Source organism: Pleurodeles waltl, chromosome 4_2 (assembly GCF_031143425.1).
Source record: "Pleurodeles waltl isolate 20211129_DDA chromosome 4_2, aPleWal1.hap1.20221129, whole genome shotgun sequence".
Classification (NCBI taxonomy): domain Eukaryota; kingdom Metazoa; phylum Chordata; class Amphibia; order Caudata; family Salamandridae; genus Pleurodeles; species Pleurodeles waltl.
The window spans coordinates 288,339,828-288,366,454 of NC_090443.1; the positions used below are offsets into that span (position 1 = coordinate 288,339,828).

The 26,627-nt window shown below is 44.0% G+C and overlaps 1 protein-coding gene across 3 annotated transcripts in view; it reads left to right on the top strand.

The window, feature by feature from the left end:
• Window positions 1-18,658, top strand: part of FOXRED2 (FAD dependent oxidoreductase domain containing 2) — a 75,151-nt gene extending 56,493 nt beyond the window's left edge. For 2 of the 3 annotated variants that reach the window (XM_069231180.1, XM_069231181.1), the window contains exons 5-10: window positions 3,143-3,391; window positions 4,444-4,610; window positions 7,771-7,936; window positions 9,968-10,215; window positions 11,181-11,351; window positions 12,126-18,657. In XM_069231180.1, coding sequence (XP_069087281.1) covers window positions 3,143-3,391; window positions 4,444-4,610; window positions 7,771-7,936; window positions 9,968-10,215; window positions 11,181-11,351; window positions 12,126-12,382 — 1,258 coding nt within the window. In that variant the 3' untranslated portion in view covers window positions 12,383-18,657. Of the gene's footprint in view, window positions 1-3,142; window positions 3,392-4,443; window positions 4,611-7,770; window positions 7,937-9,967; window positions 10,216-11,180; window positions 11,352-12,125 lie in introns of all 3 variants that reach the window. The other variant, XR_011202714.1, reaches the window with a different exon arrangement.
• The last annotated feature ends 7,969 nt before the right edge of the window (window positions 18,659-26,627 follow it).

Genomic DNA, 26,627 nt, shown 5'->3' on the forward strand with positions numbered 1-26,627 from the left:
CTTGGTCCTTCTAGAGCAGGGCAGTCCTCTGAGGATTCAGAGGTCGCTGGTCCCTGGGGAGAGCGTCGCTGGAGCAGTGTCTTTAGAATGGGGGAGACAGGCCGGTAGAGCTGGGGCCAAAGCAGTTGGTGTCTCCGTCTTCTCTGCAGGGTTTTTCAGCTTAGCAGTCTTCTTCTTAGGTTGCAGGAATCTGAGTTCCTAGGTTCTGGGGAGCCCTTAAATACTAAATTTAAGGGCGTGTTTAGGTCTGGGGGGTTAGTAGCCAATGGCTACTAGCCCTGAGGGTGGGTACACCCTCTTTGTGCCTCCTCCCTGAGGGGAGGGGGGCACATCCCTAATCCTATTGGGGATTTCTAAAAGTTAGAGTCACCTCAGCTCAGGACACCTTAGGGGCTGTCCTGACTGGCCAGTGACTCCGCCTTGTTTTTTTCATTATCTCTCCTGGACTTGCCGCCAAAAGTGGGGGCTGTGTCCAGGGGGTGGGCATCTCCACTGGCTGGAGTGCCCTGGGGCATTGTAACACGAAGCCTGAGCCTTTGAGGCTCACTGCTAGGTGTTACAGTTCCTGCAGGGGGGAGGTGTGAAGCACCTCCACCCAGAGCAGGCTTTTGTTTCTGTCCTCAGAGAGCACAAAGGCTCTCACCACATGGGGTCAGAAACTCGTCTCTCAGCAGCAGGCTGGCACAGACCAGTCAGTCCTGCACTGAAAAATTGGGTAAAATACAGGGGGCATCTCTAAGATGCCCTCTGTGTGCATTTTTTTAATAAATCCAACACTGGCATCAGTGTGGGTTTATTATTCTGAGAAGTTTGATACCAAACTTCCCAGTATTCAGTGTAGCCATTATGGAGCTGTGGAGTTATTTTTTGACAGACTCCCAGACCATATACTCTTATGGCTACCCTGCACTTACAATGTCTAAGGTTTTGCTTAGACACTGTAGGGGCATAGTGCTCATGCACCTATGCCCTCACCTGTGGTATAGTGCACCCTTCCTTAGGGCTGTAAGGCCTGCTAGAGGGGTGACTTACCTATGCCACAGGCAGTGTGAGGTTGGCATGGCACCCTGAGGGGAGTGCCATGTCGACTTAGTCATTTTCTCCCCAGCAGCACACACAAGCTGGCAAGCAGTGTGTCTGTGCTGAGTGAGGGGTCCCTAGGGTGGCATAAGACATGCTGCAGCCCTTAGAGACCTTCCCTGGCACCAGGGCCCTTGGTACCAGGGGTACCAGTTACAAGGGACTTACCTGGGTGCCAGGGTTGTGCCAATTGTGGAGACAACGGTACATTTTAGGTGAAAGAACACTGGTGCTGGGGCCTGGTTAGCAGGGTCCCAGCACACTTCTCAGTCAAGTCAGCATCAGTATCAGGCAAAAAGTGGGGGGTAATTGCAACAGGGAGCCATTTCTTTACAGTCTTGTTTGTAATATCGTTGCAGTAGGCCTGCCAGCCCTGAAAATGTGCAATACACTACGCCTTCTGGGGTCTAAATATATGCTTACCCTGGATTATTTTCTACCATTTTGTTCTCATTTGGTTATGCCCTCTAGGGGTTAACTATATGGTTACATGACCATATTTCTTCGAGATGCTAGTTTTACTGTGTTCTCCTAGAGGGGCACTTCTGAGCATAACATACTACAATATTTGCAGCACTCTGAAACTCGCCCAATAATGCTTTGCAGGGCATTTCTTTTCAAAACATTTTGCCAATAACTGAGCCTTTGGTGGTCCTAGGGCAGTAAGACCACCACCAAAACCATCAGTGCAGTGCACTCTTTCTGTCTAGGTCAATTTGGATCCCCACACTACATTAGTGGGGACCCCAAAATAACCCGTCCCACCATTCAGTGTCTTCTTTAGCACTCTCATGGCTGGAACCTTTCTTTTACAGCTGAAAGTAATTTGTGTTTTAAGGGTCTTGTTTGTAAAATCAGTATAGTAGGCCTGCTAGCCTTCAAAATGTGTAATGCAGTACGCCTTCTAGGGCTAAGTATATGGTGGTTGTGCATTATTTTCTGCCATTATGTTTTCATGGGGTTATGCCCTCTAGGGGCTAATTATATGGTCACATTACCATATTTCTTAGAAATGCTATTTTTATTGTGGTGACCTCTTGGAACTGTTCTGAGTATTAAATTCAACAGACTACAATATTTGTGGCTCTTGGAAACTTGCCCCATAATGCTTTGCAGGGCATTCCTTTCACAAAACATTTTTGCTCATAACTCAGCCTGTGGTGGTTGTAGGACACTGGGACCATCTTTAAAATGGGTTAACCACAGCATGCTTTTTCTGTCTAGTTCATTTCTGGGTCCCCACACTACGTTTGTGGGGACCCCAAAATAATAACCCATCCCCCCATTCAGTGTATTTGTAAGCTCTCTTTTGGCTGGGACTTTTGTTTTGCAGCTGGGAGTAGTTTGTGTTTCAAGGGACCTGTTTGAAAAAAAATTCAGTTAGGCCTACTAGCCCTTTAGTTATATTTAGGGCCACTGGAATTGTGTGGAAGAAAAGACCAAAATATGCGGCAGATGCGAGACCTATTTCATTACAAATGCTTGTTTGCATTGCTTCCAACAATGTACCACTGTGCTCTCACACACAGTGTGTGTGTGTGTCCGCTCTCCCACCCAGTGTGTGTGCCCTTTGAGACTGATTGCCAGAGGAGTATAGCAATTATTCCTCTCTCCAGTGGACCAGCAGTAATATATTTCTTTTCAATCATCAGTGTCTTAGATGATCACATGGTTGCCCACGAGAGCTGCACAGCAAAGTAATACTTTTGCAGATCAGGGACCCTCAGACAGTCTTTCACTCTTGGCAATGTCTGTGTCTTCAAAGCTATCCTATGAGCATTGGGCCCCCATATCAGCCTACCTATTTGGGAGTGTAGTTCTCCGGAAGTCCTTAACTTTGTCCTTTCCTTCTCTCAATGGCTCTTTCTGCTTTTAATCCTTTGACTTTCCATAATGAGGGATTCATACATTTCCTCCTTCCATTGATGATTGCTGCAAATGGCTCAAATAGATGAGGGCTGGAGTTGTTGCCTCCACAGAATGACTTCTTGCCAGCTGCAGATGTGGGTTTTAATCATTGTCTCTCCAAGGGCACCTCACCATTTCCTTTTCTCATCGCAAGGGCGATCAACAATGGCTTGTTGGATACCTACCAGCTGAAGTCTCTTGATGGGCTCCTAGAAGGCGACCTTGAGAATCTAGCCCTTGTCAGGGACACCACAGGTCGACTACATGTCAGCCATAAGCGCTACCTGGAGCGGGACCCACAGGCCTTTCCGCAAGACGAGCTGGACAACTTTGCTGCCCGCGAGGCCTACGATCGCGTCATCCGCTGCCTAGGCTGGGACTTCGACTTCTCCATCTTTGACAAGTATGTGCCTCAGTTGAACAAGTCTAAAGTCAACAGCTATTCTGTCTCTGTTATCAAAGAAAGATCAAGCGTTGTTTTGATAATTTGAGACACAGGCTACTTTCATCTGTTCAGGCCCCAGTGTCCCTAGTTGAAGTGATTTCAGGATACCCAAAACGCACCAGACAGCTCCCCAAGATGGCACCATACAGTGGGTCTTACTACTTTCAAGATACACTCTAAGCATGGCATTTCCAGCATAGGTCTTGGAGGGTCATATCCATGCTAGGTTGTTACGGTAATCACTCACTGTGTCAATAAGTTCCATTCAATGCACTTTACTTAGATGTATCATATAAGGATAGCCTGAAAATCAGCCAAACAACCGCCTACTTTCGCCTATGTTGGGTCATTCTTGCTCTTAACTGTAGCCATAGTTACATCACTGGTTACCCACAGTACACAAGGAGTTCCACAAAATAACACAGGATTGACACTGTAACCGCTATATGGGCAGACACATACACTCTAGTTATGGTGACACCGCAAATTACACACTATGGGCAGTGACCTTAGCAAGATGACAGCTGTATCCTGGAGAAATGCAGACTAGATAAGGCAACGTTCCTGATTATCCACTATGCGCTGGGAGTGCATCACAAGGTCACCGAAAAAATCTACTGTTCCCGCCACATTTATGGAAGGTAACATTGCAAAATGCCCACAATTAACAAAAAAGCATATTTGTTAAATGTTTTTCAGATTATAACATTCTGACTTTAGCATACAAATATCAGCCTGTCTCCTCAGCATGGTGTTCTTTACCATTTTTCTCGAAGCTACACCAGAAAATAAAAATGAATAATGGATAGCTTTGTTAATTTTTTATCTTTTTTTTTTTTTTTTTTTAAATACTGCCTTCTTGGGACTAGGTGGTATGACTTAATATAAATGTATGAGCTCTAAAAATCATATAGAACTGAAACATTGTCATTTACACAAGTGACAAACTCTTTTCAGCAGTGTACCCCCTCTAGGAGAGCCCGATCCATTTTTCTGTCTCCTTTCTTCAGAACTGTAAGGCTGGTGTCTGGCACTGGGCGCCGCAAGAAGTACCCGCTGCTCAAGCCCAGCTATGAGGCCCGGTCTACAGCTGGTCTCTATGTACTGGGCACAGCCAGCCACTCCATCGACTTCCGACGATCTGCCGGCGGCTTCATCCATGGCTTCCGATATACAGGTAAGCACCTTCTGGTACCCAGTAAATGGCAAATGTCTACAAAGTAGCTCTTAGAAGAGCAAATTGCATTTGCTGGCAGAACAGCAGACTTTGGCCTTTTGTAGGTCTGGATTGACAGCACATCTGTTTCAGGACCTACTGCTAACAATGAACGTAGAGTGACCTTTGAGTCCGCCAACTTTAGCCATTGGCTTGTTCAGGCATTTGCTTAAGGTATTGTCAATCACATCTTACAGCCGCCCCAAAGAGTGATTTTCTCTTAACAGCATGCTGTTGGCTTTTTGGTTATCATACGCTTCGTAAGGACAACTTTAGTTGCAAGGCATAAGGGACGTTTTACATCTTTAAAAAAATACTCTGCCATTTTTTTTTTGTCTCATTTACGTTTTTGTCACCTGTACGCACTATATACGGATAGCAATGTTATTGTGTTTTTATGTATTGCAGTGGGCATTTTTAAATGTTTTGTTATGGTTTAGGTGTAAGCCTTACTCAATACGCCCACCAGTGCTTAATTTGTGCTTCTTGTTTCTGGTGCAGAGCACCAGCACTTATTTTTTAGAGCCGGCACTTATTTTTCTGCCCGAAGCACTTACTGCGAGCAAAAGACACATATGGGAAAGATGGAGGAAGAGAAAAATGAAAAAGCACCACAAAGGGAGAAAGCTGCAAGAGTGAGCCAAAGGGGCATGGGGTGGCTGTAAATGGATTAAAGAGGCCTGAGATGGCTTCAGGATTACGCTGCCTCAGCATTCCGTCGGCGCACATTTAATTGCTGGAGGCGCATGTTAAAGAGGAGGGCTTTGGGCACCGGCACGTTTATATTTACAAATTAAGCACTGAACCTAATTGCTTTCTAATCACACCCCAGTACCATACAACCACCAATACAACAACACTGTCACCTATACCACTATTGCCACCAATACCACACCACAAGCAGCACTGGTTTCACAAAAACATGGATGGCCCCTGTGCCCACCGGTAATAGTAATTCTGGAACCGGAAAATAATGGGACATTCAAAAGCAGCTCATAACTTACTACACAAAAATCCTCACAGGTTTTTAGCTAAACCAGAATTGAATTAGCAAAAGTATTTACTTATGTGGAAAAAACTTTCAAGAACTGGCATTTGAAATGTAGGATTTATGTAGGTGTGCCACAACTATTTGAGCATTCAAATTGCGTATTTTTGTAGGTCTCGCCTTCAAGACAGCACAGATGTCGGTTGGTGAAAAGATCTCTTGTTAGCAAATAGTGGGCCTAGAGCCGTCTTGTTGCTTAGCATTGATTGGGCTTATTGTCACTCTCATTGTCTTGCGTTTTAATTCTTACCATGTTTGTGCTTTCCTTCCTCTTCTTGTGTGTGTCTCCCCTGGAGCATAGATGCAATACTTGGGTTCTTCCACTGCTTGGTTTTCAAACAATACTTCGTCCTTAGGATTAAGCAGTCCAAGACAGTGCTTTTGCGTCCCTCCTGTACTTCTGTTCAGTGGTCGCTTGTTGTGTTGCTCTCTCTGGCACCCATGTGCTTCTCCCTCGCCACATCCATGTTACTCTGCCCTCCTCTGCTTCTCCACAGAAGTGTGTTTTTCTCACCCATGTGCTTCTCCCTACCAGCTCTGTGATGCTTTCTCGCCTGTTGCTTCTCCCCCTACCTCTGTGTGGCTTCCCTCGATGTTTCCATCACCCACATTCTTTGTCATGCTCCCTCCACCATCGTCCTTTGTGACGCTTCCATCCACCCACGCCCTTCGTGTTGCATTCTGCTGGCCATGCCCTGTTCTAATGCTTCCTTACATGCAAGCCCTCAGTGCTGTTTATCGCACTGTGTACTCTGTGATGCGCCCCCTCATGCGTGCCCTCAGTGCGGTTTACCCCCACTGCGTCCTTTATGATGCCCCCTCATGCATGCCCTCAGTGTCGTGTACCCCACTGCGTCCTTTGTGATGCACCGGGCATGCTGTAGAGCGTGGCTTAAAACCATTGGCAAAATCAATGGGTCCCAAAGGCGATATCTGTTGGTTTGTCAATGCTTGTTCTTTCAAGCATCTTTTGACCCCAGCGAGTGGGCACACAAGAAATCCATGAGGAAAAAAAAAGTATTAGAAGTTGTTTTGTTACAGTTTGTCTGCTACGGTTGCCCTCAAAATAGGCGCCCTGTCCTAAAACAATTATACAGTGACTAGTGTGAGCTGGAAGATATGCAGATCGTCCATTATAATATGTTTTTTTCACCTAAACTGCAGAAAATGTTTAACAAAAAGTGGAAAAAGCACAATGATACTTTTTTTTGGCATGAAAACTGCACATTACGTCACAGAAATTGATGTTAGCAGTACATGTATATTTATGTTCAATGGCATGTGTAGCTGCAGATACACATGCTATGCATATCCCTCCCGACATCTAGTGTTGGGCTCAGAGTGTTACAAGTTGTTTTTCTTTGAAGAAGTCTTTTCAGAGTCACAGGATCGACTCCTCCTCTTGGTTCCATTGCGCATGGGCATCAACTCTATTGTTAGATTGTTTTCTTTCTGCCGTCGGCATCTGTTCGTGGCATGTAGTGCTGCAGATTCACATGCACCCTCCCTCCTCCCTGGAAGCCTGTAGTCGTTTAAGTTGCTAACATTTGTACATATGTATATACATTTACATTTGCATGGACATCTCTTTTTTCTATACTCTATCACTCCTTTTTTCACCCTCTACGGGAAAACAATCTAACAATGGAGTCGATGCCCATGCGAAATGGAACAGAGAGGAGGAGTCACTGATCCTGTGACTCTGAAAAGATTCTTTGAAGAAAAACAACTTTTAACACTCTGAGCCCAACACTAGATGTTGGAAGGGCTATGCATAGCATGTGAATCTGCAGCACTACATGCCACGAACAGATGTACACTGGGTAAGTGACATTTTCCATCCAGCACTTACTACCCCCAATGCGGCGGCGTTGTACTTTTTAGTGTAGTGTGACTGATTAATTGTTTTTCTAAATCCACCCTTCTCCGGGTGGGTGATCTACTGATGCACCCCGCGGGTGGCTTCACTTGGCCTCAGGTTGAGCTCTTTTGGTACTGGTTATTTTCTACAGGTAATATAAGCATGTTAGGAATAAAGCGCCTTGTGACTTGCTTTCACCCCATCTCTCACAGTGCGAGCCCTGCACCGTCTGTTGGAGCACCGCTATCACGGGGTCTCCTGGCCCGCAACACATTACCCCATCACCCAGCTCATCACTGCCATCCTAAGGAGAGTCAACGAGGCATCCGGCCTGTACCAGATGTTCGAGGTTCTAGGGGACGTGGTACTTCTGAGGAAGTAAGTAACTGTCTGCTGTATGCACAACCGTTTTACACCCCTTTGAAGCATGTCTCTTACCTTTCCCCACGTGCGAGTTAGCTTTGCAGTCCATCTATCTCACGCCTTTTTATATTCTGCTGTTCATCTGTGACACCTCTTTTGTCTGTTGCACCCCCTTTCACAAGTGTATATCAGCGCAGTCTCTCTTTCACATCTGTTTGTTACCTGTACAGTCCGTTGCACACCTGTTGTTCACACGAAGAGTTCCTCATACCTACACCTACCCTTTATCCACACAGGCCCCCTCACACTTGTTGCTTGTGTACAGTACTTTTCGCACTCCCCTTTTACCTGCACAATCGCTTTCTGTCTCACTCCTACATAATCATATTCTCTCACCAGTCAGGTACCTTTGAAATCCCCTTTGAACCTGCTGGTTACCTGTGCAGTTCATGGGGAACAGGGTCAAGACTGAGTTGCATATGGCTGGGTCTAAACTGGGGTGACCTGGCGAACAAAATAATGATGGATTAAACCCAGATCTGTGACTGGGGTGAGTGTTTGAAAAGTTTCAACACTGTGTCCATCATTTTATTTTGTTTTGTGATGTTACCTATGCAGTTCATCTCTAACAAGTGTTACTTGCACAGCCCTTCTTTTGCACACCTACCCATAACTCTTTTTTTCCTTACTCTCTCTGCTTCTCTTGGTCTCTGTCTCTCTCTCGTCCTCTTTCCCCTTCTTCCTAGTACCTCATGTATGCCAATGTCTTACCTTACGTTACCTGCATAGTCCATCTACCGTGTACCTTTTGCCTGCGCAGTGGCCTTTCACCCCGGTCTCTGGTATTCACAGCCCACCTCTCTCTCGCTCTCACCTTCACCAGCATAGTTTCTTTTGTGACCTCTCGGTTGCTTGCACAGTTTCTCACTACTTCTCTCACTTGTCACCGGAACCGTGCCCTTTGTTGCCTGCACAGTCTCTCCATCCCTATCGCATATCCTTCATGTGCACAGCCTCTTTTCCATTTGTTTGTCACCCGGACAGTCCCTCTTTTCCACATAGTTGTTAACTGCATAGACCACCTCCTTTCTCATCTCCCCCTTATCTGCACCCTTGTGGGTTAAACGCAAACCCTTCTCTCTCGTCTGTCTATTACCTGTATGGTGCACCTATAACACCCTTCTATTGCCTTCCCAATTCCCCCAACCTCTTTCAGACCTGCCTGGGATCCATGTTACATGTGCTCGTGAACAGTTACCCAATTGCACACCTTCATTGAGAGTTTCTCCGGTTAGTTTAAAAAAAGTATTCCCACCCCACTAAAAAATATCACCTCAATTGAATTTTAAAATATTGTGGGCAGAACCAAGAAACAATGTGGTCGTCAATATCCAACAGACATCCCATGATGCTTTGAGGTAATTTACTCAGTCAGATGGAGGTATGAATGTGAATCGGTTGTATAAAATGAGAACTCCATTGAGCTGGGCCAAGGGAAAGGGCAGATTCACACATGGGTAAACATCTACTTTGTGTGTATTACCCGTTAAATATTACAAGGGCAGTAACAGTCTTCAGAGCCTGTATTGCAGGGAAGTTATAGTTATTCACTTTAGCCCTGGTGCTAGAGTGTAAGCGGCATTGAGCACCATTTTGAAACAGGGTGTTTTGTAACCCAACCTCTGGTGTCTCTGACCCTAAGAACAACCCTTCCTTGGCAACACGAAGCTTAGAGAAATGCACTGCAAGCGCCGCAGATAAAACAGAGGCAAAGTACATCAAAATAGTAGTCCATAGAACTCCATAGAAGGGGCATTATAATTCCTAATTCTGTGACATTATCCCAGTATTCTGCTTGATGTATTCAGCAACTATCTAACCATGTATATGCGAGTATTGAGGAAATAATTTTGGTATCCGTGGCTTCTTCCTGAACCTGGCCAGGTTACTGAGAGACTGCAGCCGAGTTATTTTCCATTTTTGAAAATAATCTGCCTTCTTCTGCTAGTGGTTTGAATTATTTATTCTTTTATCATCTTGCTGTAGCGAGTCCTTGCAGTTCGAATACTTGGAAGAGTACCCATTGGGAGTGCTGCCGGAGTTGAAGGCCATAACTGGAAGAGAAGTGGAGGAAGGCCTGGGGTTGTTTGTCATCACCATGGAGTACGGCAAGAACTTTTCAGGTCCAGAGAAAGATGTCTTTTACTATAATCGAGCAGTGGGGGATGCCCAGGAGGCATGGCAGTCCAACTTCTTGCACCCAGTTGTGTATTATTATAGATCCCTGCCGACAGGTGAGTAGAAAGAAGTGTGTCTCTGACTGGAGAAGAATTCGAAAAATAGTTTATGCCTGGGCGATGCCAAACTGAGCACTGTGCTTATGGTGCGATCTGCCACTGCTCATCCAAACCTGTGCTCTGCCCCAGTGCTGTCACGAGCTAGACTGTTCCACTACCCTGAGTTCTGTCCCACAGTTGTCATCCGCTTGAGCTCTGTCCACCGCTGTTGCCAGCTAGAAGTCTGTTCCACCTCCTTGAGTTCTATTCCATTGTTGCCAACATCTGGACCTCAAACCAGCCTTGACCACCAACTGCCTCCAACCTGAGCTCTGCCCCCCTGCTGCCCCTGCCTGGAGTTTTATTCCACCACCCTGAAATCTCTATCATACGGCTTGCACAAACTTGTAAGCTATCCAAAAGCAGCTACTAATCAGAAGTCTATTCCACTGCGGTCACCATCCCAAATTGTGTGCCAACACCATGAGTTGTCTCATCATCCTGTCTTTTATCACACACCCCTGCAACGTCTACCCCACTTTTGCCACCAACCAGACCTTTAACCCTCTACTGCTACTAACCTAAGGGCTGCTCACCCGCTGCCACCAACCTGAGCTGCATCTAACTGCTGTCACCAATCCAAGGTCTAACACACCATAGTGAGATCTATCCTTCTGCTCCCACCAACTTAATTTCTGCTCCACTGCTGCTAACAATGAGTGGTCTATCTCAGCCCTTCACCTGAAGTTCATTATGACTAATATGACTACTGAACCTCTTTCTAACCTTGATCACCACCCTGAGCTTTATCAACAATTGCCACAAATGTGAGCTGCTTCACCATTGCCAAAGTCTGTGGCTTCTGCCACAATGACATCCCCTGGAATCAATCCCAATGATCCCTGAGCAGACTGTTGGGAGCTGCGACATCCCTCTTTTTCCAAACACTTTATATCTTTATGATATCTTCTCTTCCTGTACAGAGAAACAAATGAAACTGCGTCCAGAAAACTGGCCCCTCCCTCGCCCAGATGCCATTCACCATGTGGTGGAGGACTTTCTGACAGACTGGACAGCACCACTTTCCCACATCCTGCCTCTCCGCCGCTTCCTGGAAAACTGCCTGGACACCGACCTGCGCAGCTTCTTTGCAGGTGCCAATCCAGCTGGGTGGGGGAATGACCAAGGATAAATGGGTTGGAGTTATGGGAAAGGAAAGATGGGGGAGAAAAAGAAAATTTGGTGTGCCCTTTCACATTGCTGGTAGAGCAACTTGATGGTACAGTGTGACACATTTGTGGAGTGTTATCAGACAGATCTGAGGTTCCTGTGTTATTTTACTGTCTCTAATCATGTTCATGATCAGGTCGCTTGAGTGATGTCATGGAGTGAGGTTTGTTTCCAGGAATGACGTCACGGCCTGGTGCCAGTTTTCTGTGACGGTGTCACAGTGTGATGTTAGGGTCCAGAAGGTGGTGAGGTGTCATCGTTAGCACCTGGGTCTTGCAAAGATATAACAGTCTGTCTCCAAGTTTCTGGCGTAACAGCACAATTATAGGTTAGCTCCTCAGAGTGATGTCACAGTTTACGTTTGGTTTGTGAAGTCACTGTTTGAATACATGGATCAAAGAGCGAACTCTGACATCACTTTAGGGACTAGGCTTTCAGTGGGGAGAGTAGTGGCAAAGGTATGTGTTGGGACTTTTGTTCCTGTATTTGTAAGATTGCATAAACCTTATTCTGCAGCCCACCAAAGAGTTGAGCGTGCGACAGATGCCTGTGGTATGGGGGGTAAGTCAATATCTGAAAAGTTCCATAAGATTCATTTATTATTTTAAAACACTGTGCATACTTATGAGAAAGTTGAACGTGGACTGGAAAACATGAGTAGTTGGGTCATAATGTATTTTCTACACCTTTGCCCTCAGAGTCCTGCTTTCTATTTGCACTGACTCGCAGGAAGCAGCCCCCTTTCTGCCAGCTAGGCTATTTGAAGATGCAAGGGCTGCTGGGAAATGAACACCTCTGGCGCCATGCTGTGGAGGCTGGCCTCATGCAGAACTATACAGCCCCAAGCCCAGAGACTCCTCAGAATGACGCACGGATGTGGGATTGGGTCACAGATCAATCTTCCACCAACCCAGGAAACCATGTGAACCAAGCCAGTGCAAAGGATGAACTATAATGCCGCCAGCTTGAAAGCAGCAAATGATGCATATATGTTTTCCTAAACAGGACTTTAATATTGATGGCTCTGAGGAGAGAGGTAAGAGACAATCGGTGGCTTCCTCTGGTTTATCATACAGGTCCTCACATACCAATGGTAAAATATATCTTCTAGAACTTCAGGATGTGCTGGCATTGAGGTGTATTTTAGTCCACAAGTAAGACGTCTCCAAAGTATTACACACCCACAGTGCTTACCACTGTGAAGCTGTTTAAAAACTAGACTTTGCAAAGGATGACTAGTCCAACTCATGCCAAACCAGCTAAGCTTCCTCACATTACACTCCAGTATCAACATCCAGATCCCAGATGATGCCAGCACAGAGATCCTACCGCTGCCACCAAAGTAAACTGAGACCGACCACAGAGCATGCCGGCTGAAAGCATTCTAGTATATGGCCACAAGCATGAGTTTTTCCAATGAACACAAAGCATGCCAGCCCTTAGATTTCAATTCTGCCACCGATGTGAACGGTGGAAAGGACCACAGATCATGTCTGCACCTCAGTATCAATGCTACTACCAATGAAAGGTGCACAGGGCAGGTCTACACCAGGGTCCCATTGGTACAACCCCCCTAGAACTCTTCCATTGACCATAAAGCTGGTCAGCATTCAGGTCTTATGACTACCATCAATGTAAGTACTGCCAATGACTGCACATAGGTACTAATGTCCACACTCATTATCATCAAACTAAGCGCAGTTGGTAGAGCTTTACATTATTTGAGTCTCACTTCTGCTTATCTATAGGAGGTTTGACAGGCCACACAGCTTGATATACTCTACTTCCAGGGTTGCCATCGAGCTAAATTCAGCAAAGCACCATAGAGCTGGCTGACCTCTCAAACTCTCCAGCATGAGCTCTGTAACCTGCTGGGGAGAGAGGACTGAGTGGTACTAGATATGGTGAAGGAAGGAGACTTGGGCCTGCTGTGGTAAGAGTAGAGTCCCAGAGTGAGAGCAGGAACTGATATGGTTAAATGATTGAGAAATGGAAAAGCAGAGGCTGGAGGAATGTCGGAGAAGGGAGAAAAGGAGGGAGATCAGGAAGTGCTGAGATAAAGGATATAAATGGGGAGAAGGAACTGCTAGGGAATGATGGGAAATAAAGAGAGCATGACCTTCAAATCACAGAGGGAAGCACAAAGTGCTAGGAAGCAAGAGCGAGGCAAAGCATGATAGTATCAACAACATGCTATCATAAAAATTTGGAATGGTAGCAGGCTTCTATTTAAGATATTATTTGCTATCCTTATATCTTTATCTCGTATGTGAATGTCTGAACACCTGTGGGTTTTGATGACTCCTTTGGACTGCTCAGTATCACGCTGCTGCAGCTCCTGGTGCAGCCTTGATGTTTGTGATATGCATATCCTAACTCTAATATCCAACTTGCCCAAGTGCACAGAGGGTGCTACAGATGCAGGTTTGTGTTTGATAGTTAGGAATCATCTTATGAGGTCAGGCATGGGGGAATGTCCTGTAGCTCTGGATGTCTTAATGTTATGTTATTATTTATTCGTTAAAGCCACGAAGCACTGCTTCTTGGCACTGAGAACAGACAAATGCTAAACAGACATAAAAGCTAAAATATTTCTAAATTACAAAAAAGAAATTCTGAAGCAGATAATGTCTGGCAGCACAGGTAGCACTCTTTATGCTGAGAAGACAATTTTGTGCTTATTCAGTTCTCTTGATTTTTCAGTCATTCAAGCTTTAAGTGTTCTGAGCATGCAAGCAATCCTTAATGGTAAATCACAATCCTCCAGTACTTTTTCCATGATACATACATGATACAAGTACAATATTAAAAAACACAACAACGGAGAGCATAGCACTTTGGGCCTTGCAACTAGTAGAGAAGTGCTGTTCAATACCAAAACAGTACGAGTGCTCCATCGCAAAACTACTGGGTTTGAGGTTCTTCAAGTGTATATATCGATCTAAATTGTCTTGGACACACACACCATTTATTAATTACTTTTCCTTCAGATGTGACCGCCAAGTTGCACAGACCTTTTAACCAATACTTTACAATGTCCAATGTATTGCCCTTGATTGAAAAAGCCTATTCTTGTATATTATTGTCGGAGCCACTGAACTTTTTCGATTCTGCAGCAGCAGTGTTTTTTGCATAATTAAAGATTTGCCGCACCTGATACATAATCCATTGTCTTCTGCATAAAATGCAGATTTTAACAAAAATATTTTGTTTCTAGCAAAAATAGATCAAAAGTAACTAAAACAGTGCCACAGGCGCTTCCGTGCAGTGGCATTCCCTTTACTTCACAGTGCCTGGTCACCTTTCACTTACTGATTGCTGCATTTAGGTGTTAAGGTGAAACCTTTTCCCAGACAGTGTTAGTATGCATGAAAATGTCAAAATAGTGACATGTTAGTGTCGCAAGATGTGCCAAATTATGCCGCAAAATCTGGATTTTCTTGCAGCTTAATTGTACCCTCACCTGCCACATATTTCCAGTGGCCTGGATTGTGATACGATAATGCTTAATCCAGCTGAAATTCACGTGTTACCTAAAAAAAAAAAAATAGCCTGCTCACAATCATCATATAAATAATTTAAAGTGAAACACTGATCTGCCGTATCTAGTACATTCCTCGCTGGTTTAAATTTAGAAAGCAGTCTACCCCTGGGGTGTTTGCAGACCTTGTCTAATACTTACTGATGCGTTTTGGCTGTTTTGCTTTTGTCCCTGAAAGTGGCTTGCAACCAACGATTTCACATTCTTTCTATGCATGTCACAGTCCCTCCTTGTGGTAACTCGTTATTGTTCTATATGGTCTTTTGAACAGATAACTACTATAGTTGCTATCTCTTGGGGAAGAATATTTAAGAATAATACCCCTCCCATCAGTGGGTAAAGCACTGCAGGCCCTTGCAGTATATTATTTCAGTGGAAGCACACGTCACAAAACGTCCCCTTGTTTCTGGGTCTTAGCGACTTTTGACAGGCTTATTGATAGAAAAATGTCTGCTGTTACTGATTTAACCCTTAAGTTGTTTTCTCTCGTGTGCAAATACCTCATTAACTATTTTTTTAATCCTGGGCACCGTTTACAAAATATTGCATCCAATTACATAAATGCATCTTCTTTGTAACAGCTCCGAATCAAAATATCCTCAGGAACACAAACAAGTGTTACTTCAATGTCAATGCACATTTTAGACGTCAAAGACCCTTTCAGATCTGTCTCTGAACTCTTTCTAATGTTTCAGTTCATATTTTCATAGTTTAAGCCCAGTGGCTTAATGTGTGAAGCATTTACTATGTTTAAAAAAAATCTTCCTCTGAAATAATTTCTTGGCCTTAATAACTGCCTAATTGGCAGCCCCACTTTCAAGCTCACTGGATACAGATTAATTGATAATAACACACCGTTCTTATCAGTCTGTTTTACCCGAAAGTATTTTTATTAACCATAAAATATAGACAAACTTTGTATAGCTGCAGTTACGAGCTCCTAAAAATAAAATATGCAGACCTCCTATGCGATCCTGAGCCAAACAGAAATTGTCACTAACAGCAGATACAATCTCTAAATTGCAAACTCACAAAACATAAGCAGCAGCTGGATGTATCAGCTATTCAATGTATAAAAAGTAGAGACTAACATATCTATCAAACTCATATATAAATAAAAATGACTTATTTTAGTTTTTTTAAATAAAAAAAACAAGCAAAGGGTATGAAAGAAAAGCCCAGGACCACTGCAGAAATGCATTTGAAGAAGAATGTTAGATGTGTTATAAAAGCAGAGCTTACCGAAAATACCGTAAAAACATAATTGCACAACAGGTTAAGACAGAAACTTGAACATATACTCTACAGAGCCAGATCATGCAGTTACTGGTTTAGTAAGGCATCCAGTAGTGCTTGCTGCCATATTTGACTAATGTGTGTTCGTTTTCAGAGGAAATAAGAAAACAATTTGGTAAAGTCCCCAAGTCACTCGCTAAAAATATTAATGTAATACAGACATAACCACCATACTGGCCGCACCCATCCACAAAACTGAATCAGACTCAAGTCTGTGACTGCACCATTTGGAAAGTCATACCCCGGTCTATTAAAAGGTGATGTGATGACTTACTACTGTTAGATTGTGGCTATACAAGTGCTAAGTAACAATTACAATAACAGTAAACAAGCATTTGCAATGCAGTAGGTCTTACATTTACTTGAGTTGGAGCTATTGGCGTTGTATATGCATGACACAACATTTTTCCATCATTAATTGGTCGACCCTGCCACATATGTTGGTCCTTTCTGCCACATAATTCCAGTGGCCCTGCATATAACTAAAGAGCTAGTAGGCTTACTGGAATATTTTTTTTAAACAAGGCCCTTAAGAGACAGACTACTCCCTGGTGCAAAACATATTTACTTGGTAGTTGCTACAGGCGACATTGCCCGTGGGTCAATGAATAAATAATTGTACTCCAGAAATGCGTGCTTACTGTCCCTTTACTGCAGTCTGGGGAGTTGAACAAAACACCCATGATTTTTCACACTAGAGGAGAACCATCTCACATATTAATGATCCTCAGTCTTGAACTGAAATATTAGTTATATTGGTTATAAAATATTGACCATTGTACAGCATAATCAACTGTAAGCTTTCCTCAAAATTGGTTTGATAAATACACACTGACACAGCTCAAGTTTCCCAGACTCAAACGTGTGCAGTTTATCCAGTCAGGTCTCTGCTTTGTATTCACAGCTTCTATCACGTTCTCTAATGAAACTACAAGTCCCAGAATGCAAAACCGAAACTAAATGAGCAAATGACGTTTTGAACTAGGGAGCTGGACAACTCTACGAATACTACTCCCAAGGCTGGCATCCTATTTTACGATATTTGTCTTTGGAATGCCCTCTTGAATAGTAGTGTCTCATAGTAAAAACATGGCAAAGGCAGGATTTCAGCACCTTACCTAACTGTTTTCATGATAGACTGCAGCTAGAGCTCATGAGCTGTGGTGGGCTGCCTGCACAGGGTTTGGAAGCGTCCGCATTGCACACATTTAAAAGGTATTTATTAAGGAGTTCAGTAAAGTCATAATATTGCGCTCAAACAAATAAATCATTATTCCTGGAGGCCCAAAAACATAAACATCTTCAAAGCATAAACTATCTTTAAAGTGCTATGCAGTAACACAGCTGCTGCATATAAATGTTAAAGCACTAAATACTGAGGCAACATAATTTTAAAGCTATATCGGGCCTATATATTCCATGTCCAGCCACTCCCTGCCCCTTCAGCTCACTGTTACAGTTTCTTCCCCATTTGTGACGTTTTTCTGTTTAGAGCGCATCTAATGTGAAAATGTCAAAATAACTGGTGATTAATGTTCTTTCTGTAGAGAGAACCTATTGCTTCCATATTCTTTGATGTCCAGTGGCTCCCAGGAATTGCAAGGCTCAATTTCAAGCTCTTCTGCCTTGCATGCCAATTTCTTCACCAAAACTACCCTCTTTATCTTTTTTAGCTATTATCTAAATGTGGAGGACCAAATATAACCAAAGGGAGAAACGCCACCTTCAGATCACAAGATTCAGCACGTCTCCTTCTGGTGCCCGCAAATATTCTTGAATTCCTTTCAGTTCTTCATCAAGAACTGACCCCACTCTTTCTGCCTTCAGGAAGACCCTAGAATAGCATCACTTCCTGTAGTAAGGCTTGAACCCTCTCCAAACTATCCCACAAACACACATTCTGATTACTTTAATTCATGCCGTTTCTGTGTTAACCTCTATTTTAAATACTTTTCTGTGTTAATCTTTTCTGTGTTAGCATCTACCTGTTTTTGTATAACTCAATATAATGTTTAATTGTCGTGATCCCTTTTGATTGTGACTTTTAATTGAGTTATAGGTAAAACACTCTAATGGTAAATAACATTGTTAGATAACATAAAATAACTACATTTGCATAACCAGCGGTTATCCTGAAAATCAGTCAAGGATTCATGCCTCATGGACTATCTTTTACACCTTTTGTCTCACATATGTTATTTACTCTACTGCAGCCTGGGTCTGCCGGACTCTTGCTGACCACTGCAACAACTGAAGCTAAGTTGACTGTTTCTGACATCTATAGAAAAATGATTTTTTTTTATTGATCTATGTGTTTTGATTGTTTTCTTCTATTTCAACTGTACTTGTTTTTTCCCTTTGGCACAGATGTAAATAAAATATTTATTTTTGTTTAAAAAAAAAAGCGGTTTCTGCCGGATATTATTGTTGATTGCATCCAATCCAAAAAGCTTCAAAATGTGCACTAGTGATTTTTATTTTATTTTTTTTTTTTTTTCTGCTTCACCCACCCCCAAAGAAATATAGGGCCGACAAGCCCTTGTTGCAAAGTTTATGTGAAAACCTGCCCTTATTTACCGTTCAGCCAGAGACTTGTGTCACAAATCTACGGAAGAGAGCCGTACCAGATTGTGGTTCTTTGCTCACCAACTGAGTGCTAGATTCTCCTTGGTGAAGGGTTATACACCAGGCCACTGGAATGAAGTAGAAATGGACCAAATTATGGTACAGCACATTATTTTATAGTATTATTTTATTACTTTTTTAATACATATTAATACTGTCTGCTCAGAAATGTCACCTCGTTTGTACCTTTTTAACCTTTCAGACCATCTGTCCATAGGCAGCATCATGTGTAGTGACTGTGCTTAAAACCTTTTGATTCGTTTAAGAAGCACATTTTTTGTTGAAATCTGTAATTCATGCAGAAAATTATGGTTTATGTGGCAAGTGTTGGAAATCCATAATTATGTGGAAAATGCAGCAGCAGCTGACTCATATAATTCCAGTGGACCTGTGTATACCTGATGTAGCACTCCTTTTTGGAACATTTTGAGTTACCAGACATCACTCAGACATACCCACAAAGGGTATCAATCCTGTGGGCATCTGCAATATAGGAGTCTCAGACAAAAGATTTAAGAACTCTCCTATCCTCCCCTTATTTTCTAAATGTACCAAACTCGCTCATCCTGCTATTTTACAGCCCTTTAATTCTTCTGGAATAAATTGCCCAACCACCACAGTGACCAGAATACTACCTTGCAATCCAGTTCTGATAGTCTCACTACTTCAAAACAGTAAGGGCTAATTTGTCGCCTAATGTGGCATGTCAGCTAGACAAGTGTAGGACTCTAAGTCTTGGAGAGGACCAGACTCTGTAGTTCTTGCTCATGTAAAGGAACTAGATTTTGTGAGCTTTTCCAAAAGCATAGTTTCCCAGATCTTTAGGAGCCACGCTGTAAGTGAAGGGGTAGATGTTTTCCTCCGCAATTTAACTGCCACAGTTCTAGCCGAAAAAGCCATTGTTCGATGGCATGAGTGGCTGTAGATACACATGCTGTGCATGCTCCTGCCATCCAGTGTTGGGTTCGGAGTGTTGCAAATAGTTTTTAGTCAAAAAAGCATTTTCGAGTCACTGGATTGAGTGACTCCTCCTTCTCCGTGATACTGCGCATGAGTATAGAGTACTTTGTTAGATTGTTTTCTCTGCGCTGTCATGTTTGGACGTGGTTTTCTTCGCTCCGTTCTCCCTTCGCTCCAGTTTCAAAACCTTTCTTCCGTCTTTCCTAAAATCGACGGTATTGTTTTTGATTGCGTTTTCTCACTATCGTGTTTGTCTCACTCCCTTGGCCCTGGAACTTACCGAACACCCTTCAGGGCGTCTTCACCCATTCAGGCCTCCCTCACCGCGTGGCACCGACCAACATGCTGTGCTGATTGAATGGAAGCCGTTTCGATTTTGTCCTCTGTGCCACTCCAAATTATCGTACACCAACCAACATCTGGAATGGAACCTGTGCCTCTCCCCTGACCATCAAGAAGCCTCCTGCGACACCTGCAGATCCTTCTGGTCGAAAAAGACGCTTCGGGACTGGAGTGCTCGACGGCTAGAGATGGTGCACAAGACTCTGGAAGACATGCCGGATATTTTCAGGGAGCAGCATGCTCAGGAGGAGCCGGAACAAAAGGGGGCCTTCACCATCCAGGACTCTGACTCCGACGTCCAGTCGGACATTGAAAGTCAAGAAGTCACGCTGGCACAACCTGCGAGTACTGTTTCCTCCTCTGGCCCCTGTAAGACTTCCAAGAGACTCTTTACCGAGTTCGCTGGATTGCCACTGCTTTCGGGCTGTGGTCAGATCTGAAAAACTGGCTCAGATGCCCTGCCTACTGGCTCGGCACCAAAAATCACCAAGACAAAATCTTCAACGTCGATCTCCACATCTTCAGTCCGAGACAGCAGTCTCTCCACCTCAAACCTCAGCACTGACCACTTAGGCACCGAGCCGAACAACCACCACCTCAGCACCGCTACCGTCGAAAGGGCACCGATCGAAAACTTTGGTGCTGAAAACAAGGGATTCAACTTTTTCAGAACCAAAAGATTCTAGTCAATCTTCGGCCACTCCATCTCCAGTTGAACCCATTTTAGAGGTTATGGGCTCTTGTCAGCACAGCCTACACATTCAAGAGGGTACATGGTGCATCATTGCATCCCCTCCATTACCTCCAAGAGAAAATTGTTTTTCCAGGAGGCTCTGGACACATTACCATCTCCAAAGAAGACCAAGAAAATGGATTCCTCTATTCACAAGCCTTTTCCTCTTCCTCCTCCTCCTTCAATATCTCCACCACCTACCTCTCCTCCACCTTTAACTCCTCCTCATTCACCCACCGCTTCTACTGCAGCAGACATTACACCACCGGTTTCACCATTATTCACTGCGGGAGACTTAGGTGACGCACATCAGGACCCAGATCCCTGGAATACATATGACTCTGACCCTATGATCTCTACGGACATGGATCTATACCCCACACTACCTTCACCGCCAGAGGATAATACATCCTACCAACACGTGATTGCTAGAGCAGCCGCATTACGCACTAACCTTGGAAGAACCATTCTTTCAGATTCATAAAGACAAACTGGTTCTTTGCACCAATCCATAGTTCCCTCCTAAGGTCTCTCAATTCCATATTATCAATCCATTGAGTTACCAGTCTTCTTTCCGCAGCCTGACTCAGTTGCTGAAAGAGCTCTTCACACTGTAGACGTTAAGCGTGCATTAATGTTCTACATTGGTAAAGCAAAAGGGTTCAGAAAAACTAAACAGCTTGCTTTTTCATCACCACACAAAGGCAATCCAATATCCAAAAGCAGCATAGCTAGGTGGATAGTTAAATGTATTCAGACTTGTGCTAAAGCAAAACAACAACTTCCTGCCACTCTGAAAGCACAGTCTACCAGGAAGAAAGGGAGCCACTGTGGCTTCCGTTGGAAACATACCTATAGCTGACATTTGTAAAGCAGCTACCTGGTCTACACCACATACATTTAGAAAACATTGTGTAGATGTATTTGCACATCAGCAAGCTAGTGTAGGCCAAGCAGTACTAAAATCTCTTTTCCAACCAACTGCCACTCCCACAGGCTAGACACTGCTTTCAATGAGGGACTGCTTTACAGTCTATGCAGGGCATATGTATCTACAGGTACACATGCCATCAAATGGAAAATGTTACCAAGTAAGCATCTGTTCGTGGCATGTAGTACTGTAGATTCATATGCGCCCTTCCTCCTCTCAGTTGCTTTTATATTTGTAGATGTACATATGTAGATACATTTGCATGGACATCTCTTTTCTCTGTACTTCATCTACATCTGCGAGAAAACAATCTAACAAAGGAATCTATTCCCATGCGCACTACCACAGAGGAGTCGTCATCACTGGATCCCTTGACTCGAAAATGCTTCGAACTTGCAACACTCTGAACCCAACACTAGATGGCAGAAGCATGCAGAGCATGTGAATCTGCAGCACTACATACCACGAACTGATGCTTACTGAGTAAGTAACATATTCCTTTTAACCCCTATATTTGCTATCAAACTACTTCTCTGGTTTAAGACCTAGAATGATTGTTCACGGGTTCTTTGTAATGAGAAGATCCAGTTTCTCTTTAATAGCAGCCAAACCCTTTTTACAGTATATTTGTACTCTGGGACGTTGTCACCTTATGTGCCTTGGGTTACTAGCCCCCCACTTTGTGTCCAGCAAGTGTCTGGAGTCCAAGGGAACATTTTACTTGTTTGTGTGTCAAAGCTTTTTCAAATCTGCAATTTCGGGTAGTAAACAATTTGTGTATGTTAATGATTTTTAATTTTTTATATTGAATATATTTATAACTGATGAGTTAATGATGTTGCAATTAAAACATTATGATGTTTAGAAGTGTGGTTATTATTAACAAAGTTTAGTTATGCCACATTTTCACAGAACCACCATATTATTAAGGTGGCTGCTGTTCCTAGTGTTTCGTTCATTCTGCTCATCCCTTCCTCCAAAACACTGCCTCTGAAAGTCTTTCTCCCCACAGATTTCATGGTACACAGCACTGACACAATTGGCTGTTTTCCTTAGAGGGCATGTATTGTGAATGAAACTTTCAGTCCTGTTCCTGATGTATCTTTCTGAAGGACACTTCTGCTGTAAGTTCCCATGCAGGCTTGCTAGCACACTACTGTATTAGTCTGTGTTTGAGAATGTTTCTTATTGTATTTTACATCTCTGGACTTCTGTTGCCTCTGAAGCTAATGGAAGATTCCGGACTACTTTAGAAATGGATTAGCGTCATGAAACTTTTAATGATGATCTCACTTCTGACTTCTCTAACATGTGCTATTTCTAGTCATGATATGCTGAATCTGCAGTTTTGCCCTTTGTTTATGCATAAAATGTGTATAAATACTTTTTGTTTTGGGGATGAGCGGAGATGGTATCTTTTTTTAGGTCGAAGCCTACAAGACAACGCAGCAGGTCTGCTTATGACTTCTTCTTGGTATTCTGAAAGTTTCCCTGGAAATCCATTTCACCCATTGCTTAATATAGGCTTTGTAGTTTGTAACTAACCTTTGCTTGCTTTCTGTATTTCTTTTGGCTGCCAAACTTCAGAAAGCATTCCTCGTTTCCTATATTCTTCCAAGTACTCGCTTTCTGTAAACAGTTCTCTAAATCTTGTTCTTATCTGGTCTCATTTGCTGTGTGTTAAGACAGAGGTCAAATGTAATGCTCAGAGAATTTATGTGACAATCCTGCTAAGCAGACATGTGAGAGGATAGGAGAGGGTGTAGGATGTTATTTTTTCTTGCACACAACAAAAATGAACTGTGCTGATATTTCAGAATATATCAGCATTCCAAAATACAAATGAAGTCCATTTTTTTGTACTTCTGAAGTGTGGTGGAAACAAATATTTGAATACGGTCAAAACACATCAATAAATTAGGTGATGAAATTTCTACACATTTGTGTGCAGTAAAAGTTTGTGTGTGCAAATGTAATGGTCATTTCAAATGAAAATGTGTTGTCTGTCATGGCGGTGCGCTACTACACCATGCATACTCCATTTTACAGGACTCCACACTACAACAGTCAACTCCACTTGTATGCGCTTCAACTCTATGCCATGCCACTCCATTCTTTCACACTCAACTCTACTGCATGTTCCTCCGCTCTACTGCCCTCCACTCTGACACTCTACGACACATTACTCACCTCCACACCACTCCATGACACAACATGCTCCTCCACGCCCCTCTACTCTACACCTCTCCACTTTGCACCCCTCCACACCACTTACTCCAATCTACGCCACAGCACTCTACTGCAGTCATTCCAACTTCACTCTACCCCAATCCACTCCAGTCTACCCCAATCAACCCAACTCCCCTTCAGTACAATCTACCACAATCTGCTCCACTCCAACCTACACCACTCCGCTCCAGTCAACTTTGCTGTACTCCAACCTACTCCACTCTAATCCAGTCTGCTCCAGTCTACCTCACTCCTCTCAGTCTACCCTACTCCAATTCAATCTACCCCACCTCACTTCAATCCAATCTAATCCAATCCACCCCACTATAATCTACCCCACCCCACTAAACCCCAGTCTACTCTACCCACTCCATCACACTCCGTTCTACCCCACTCCACCCACCCCCAATCTACCCAACCCCATTTCACCACACCCCAATCTACTCCACTCCGCCACACCCCAGTCTACCCCAGCCCACTCTACTTCAATTTACCCCAATCTATCACACTCCACTCTACCCTACTCCATTCCAACTGCAATCTAGCCCACTCCAATCTACCCTAACACACTCCACTATGATCCAATCTACCACACTACAATCTACCCCTTCCACTTCAATCTATCCCACTCAATCTAACTTAACCCTACAATCTACCCCACTTCACTCTGCCCCAGTCTACGACACTCCACTTTAATCAACCCCACTCTGCTTCAGTCTACCCCACTGCACTCCAATCCACCCCACTCCACACTACTCCACACCACTCTACAGATGCCACTCCAATCTATCCCTCCATCCAATCTACCCCAGTTCAATTTACCCCACTCCGTTCCAGTTTACCCCACTCCAGTCTCCACTCCACTGCAGTCTATACCACTCCACTCTACCTCAGTCTACCCCACTCATCTCCCCGAATCCAATCCACTCCACCCCAATCTACCCCACGCCACACTACCCCACTATACCAGACACCACTCCAGTCTATCCCTCTTCATTCAATCTACTCCAGTCCAGTTTACCCCACTACATTCTGATTTACTCTATTCCAGTCTCCACTCCACCGCAATCTGTACCACTCCATTCCAGTTTGCCACACTCCAGTCTACCAGAATCTATCCCACTCCCTCCAGTTTCCACTCTACCCCGCTCAAATCTATCACAATCGACCCCACTCCACTCTAGGCCACTCCACCTCAATCTAACCCACTGTACCCCAATCCACTCCAACACACTCCAATCTATCCCAGCCTTCTCCACCCCAATTTACCCTACTCCAATCTACCTCACCCCAGTTTACTGCTTTCAAATCTACCCCACTCCATCCCATCCAGATCTACCCCATTCCACTCTACCACGATGTACCCCAATCCAATCTATATAACTCCAAATTACCCCAGTCTAACCCACTCCATTCTGCCCCACTCTTTTCCAGTCTAGCCTCCACTAATCCCCCCAATATTCTGTACTCTAATATACCCCACTTCACTTTACCTCTCTCCACCTAATCTACCCCACTCCTCCCTACTCTATCCCACTCCACTCAAATGTACTTCAAGCCACCCTACTCCACGCTTTCCCAATTTACTCCACTCCATTCTGACTCCTCTCCAATCTACCCCACTCCACTCCACCCGAGTATACCCCACTCCAGTCCATCACAATCTACTCCACTCCACCCCAAACTACCCCATTCCAAACTTCCCCACTACAATCTCTATCCCACTCCAGTCTATCCTACTCCACTCCAGTCTACCCTACTCCGCTCCAGTCTACCCAATTGCACTCCAATCTACCATATTCTAATCACCCCAATCTACCCACTCCAATCTACCACATTCCACTTCAATCTACCCCACTCAACTCCACCCTAATCTACACCACTGTACTCCAATCTACCTCACTCTGTTCCAGTCCACCCCACTGTACTCCAATCTACCAGATGCCACTCCAATCCATCCCACTTCACCCAATCTACCCCAATCCAATTTACCTCACTCCAGGCTACATTCCACTGCAATCTATTCCACTCCATCCCACTCCAACCTACCTCAGTCTACCCCACTCCAGTCTGATAGAATCTACCCACCTCTCTAATCTCCACTCCAGTCTACCCCAAACTACCTCGCTCCAATCTAACTCACTCCACTGCAGTCTGCCCAACTCCAGTCCAACCAATCTACCCCAGTCCAATTTACCCACTCAGATTTATCCCAATCTACCATTCTAACCTGCTCCACTTCACTCAAATATACCCCACTCCACCCAATCTAACCCACTCCACCCCAATCTAACCCACTCTACCCCAGTCCACTCCAACACACTCCAGTCTATCCCACCCCACTCTATTCCAATCTACATGCTCCAATGTACCCTACCCCAATCTACCACTCTCCACCCCATCCAGATATACCCCACTCCACTCTACCACAATGTATTCCACTCCAATGTATCCCACTCCAAACTACCCCAGTCTAACCCACTCCACTCTACCCCCACGCATTCCAATCTAGCCTATTCTACTCCACCCACTATTCCCTACTA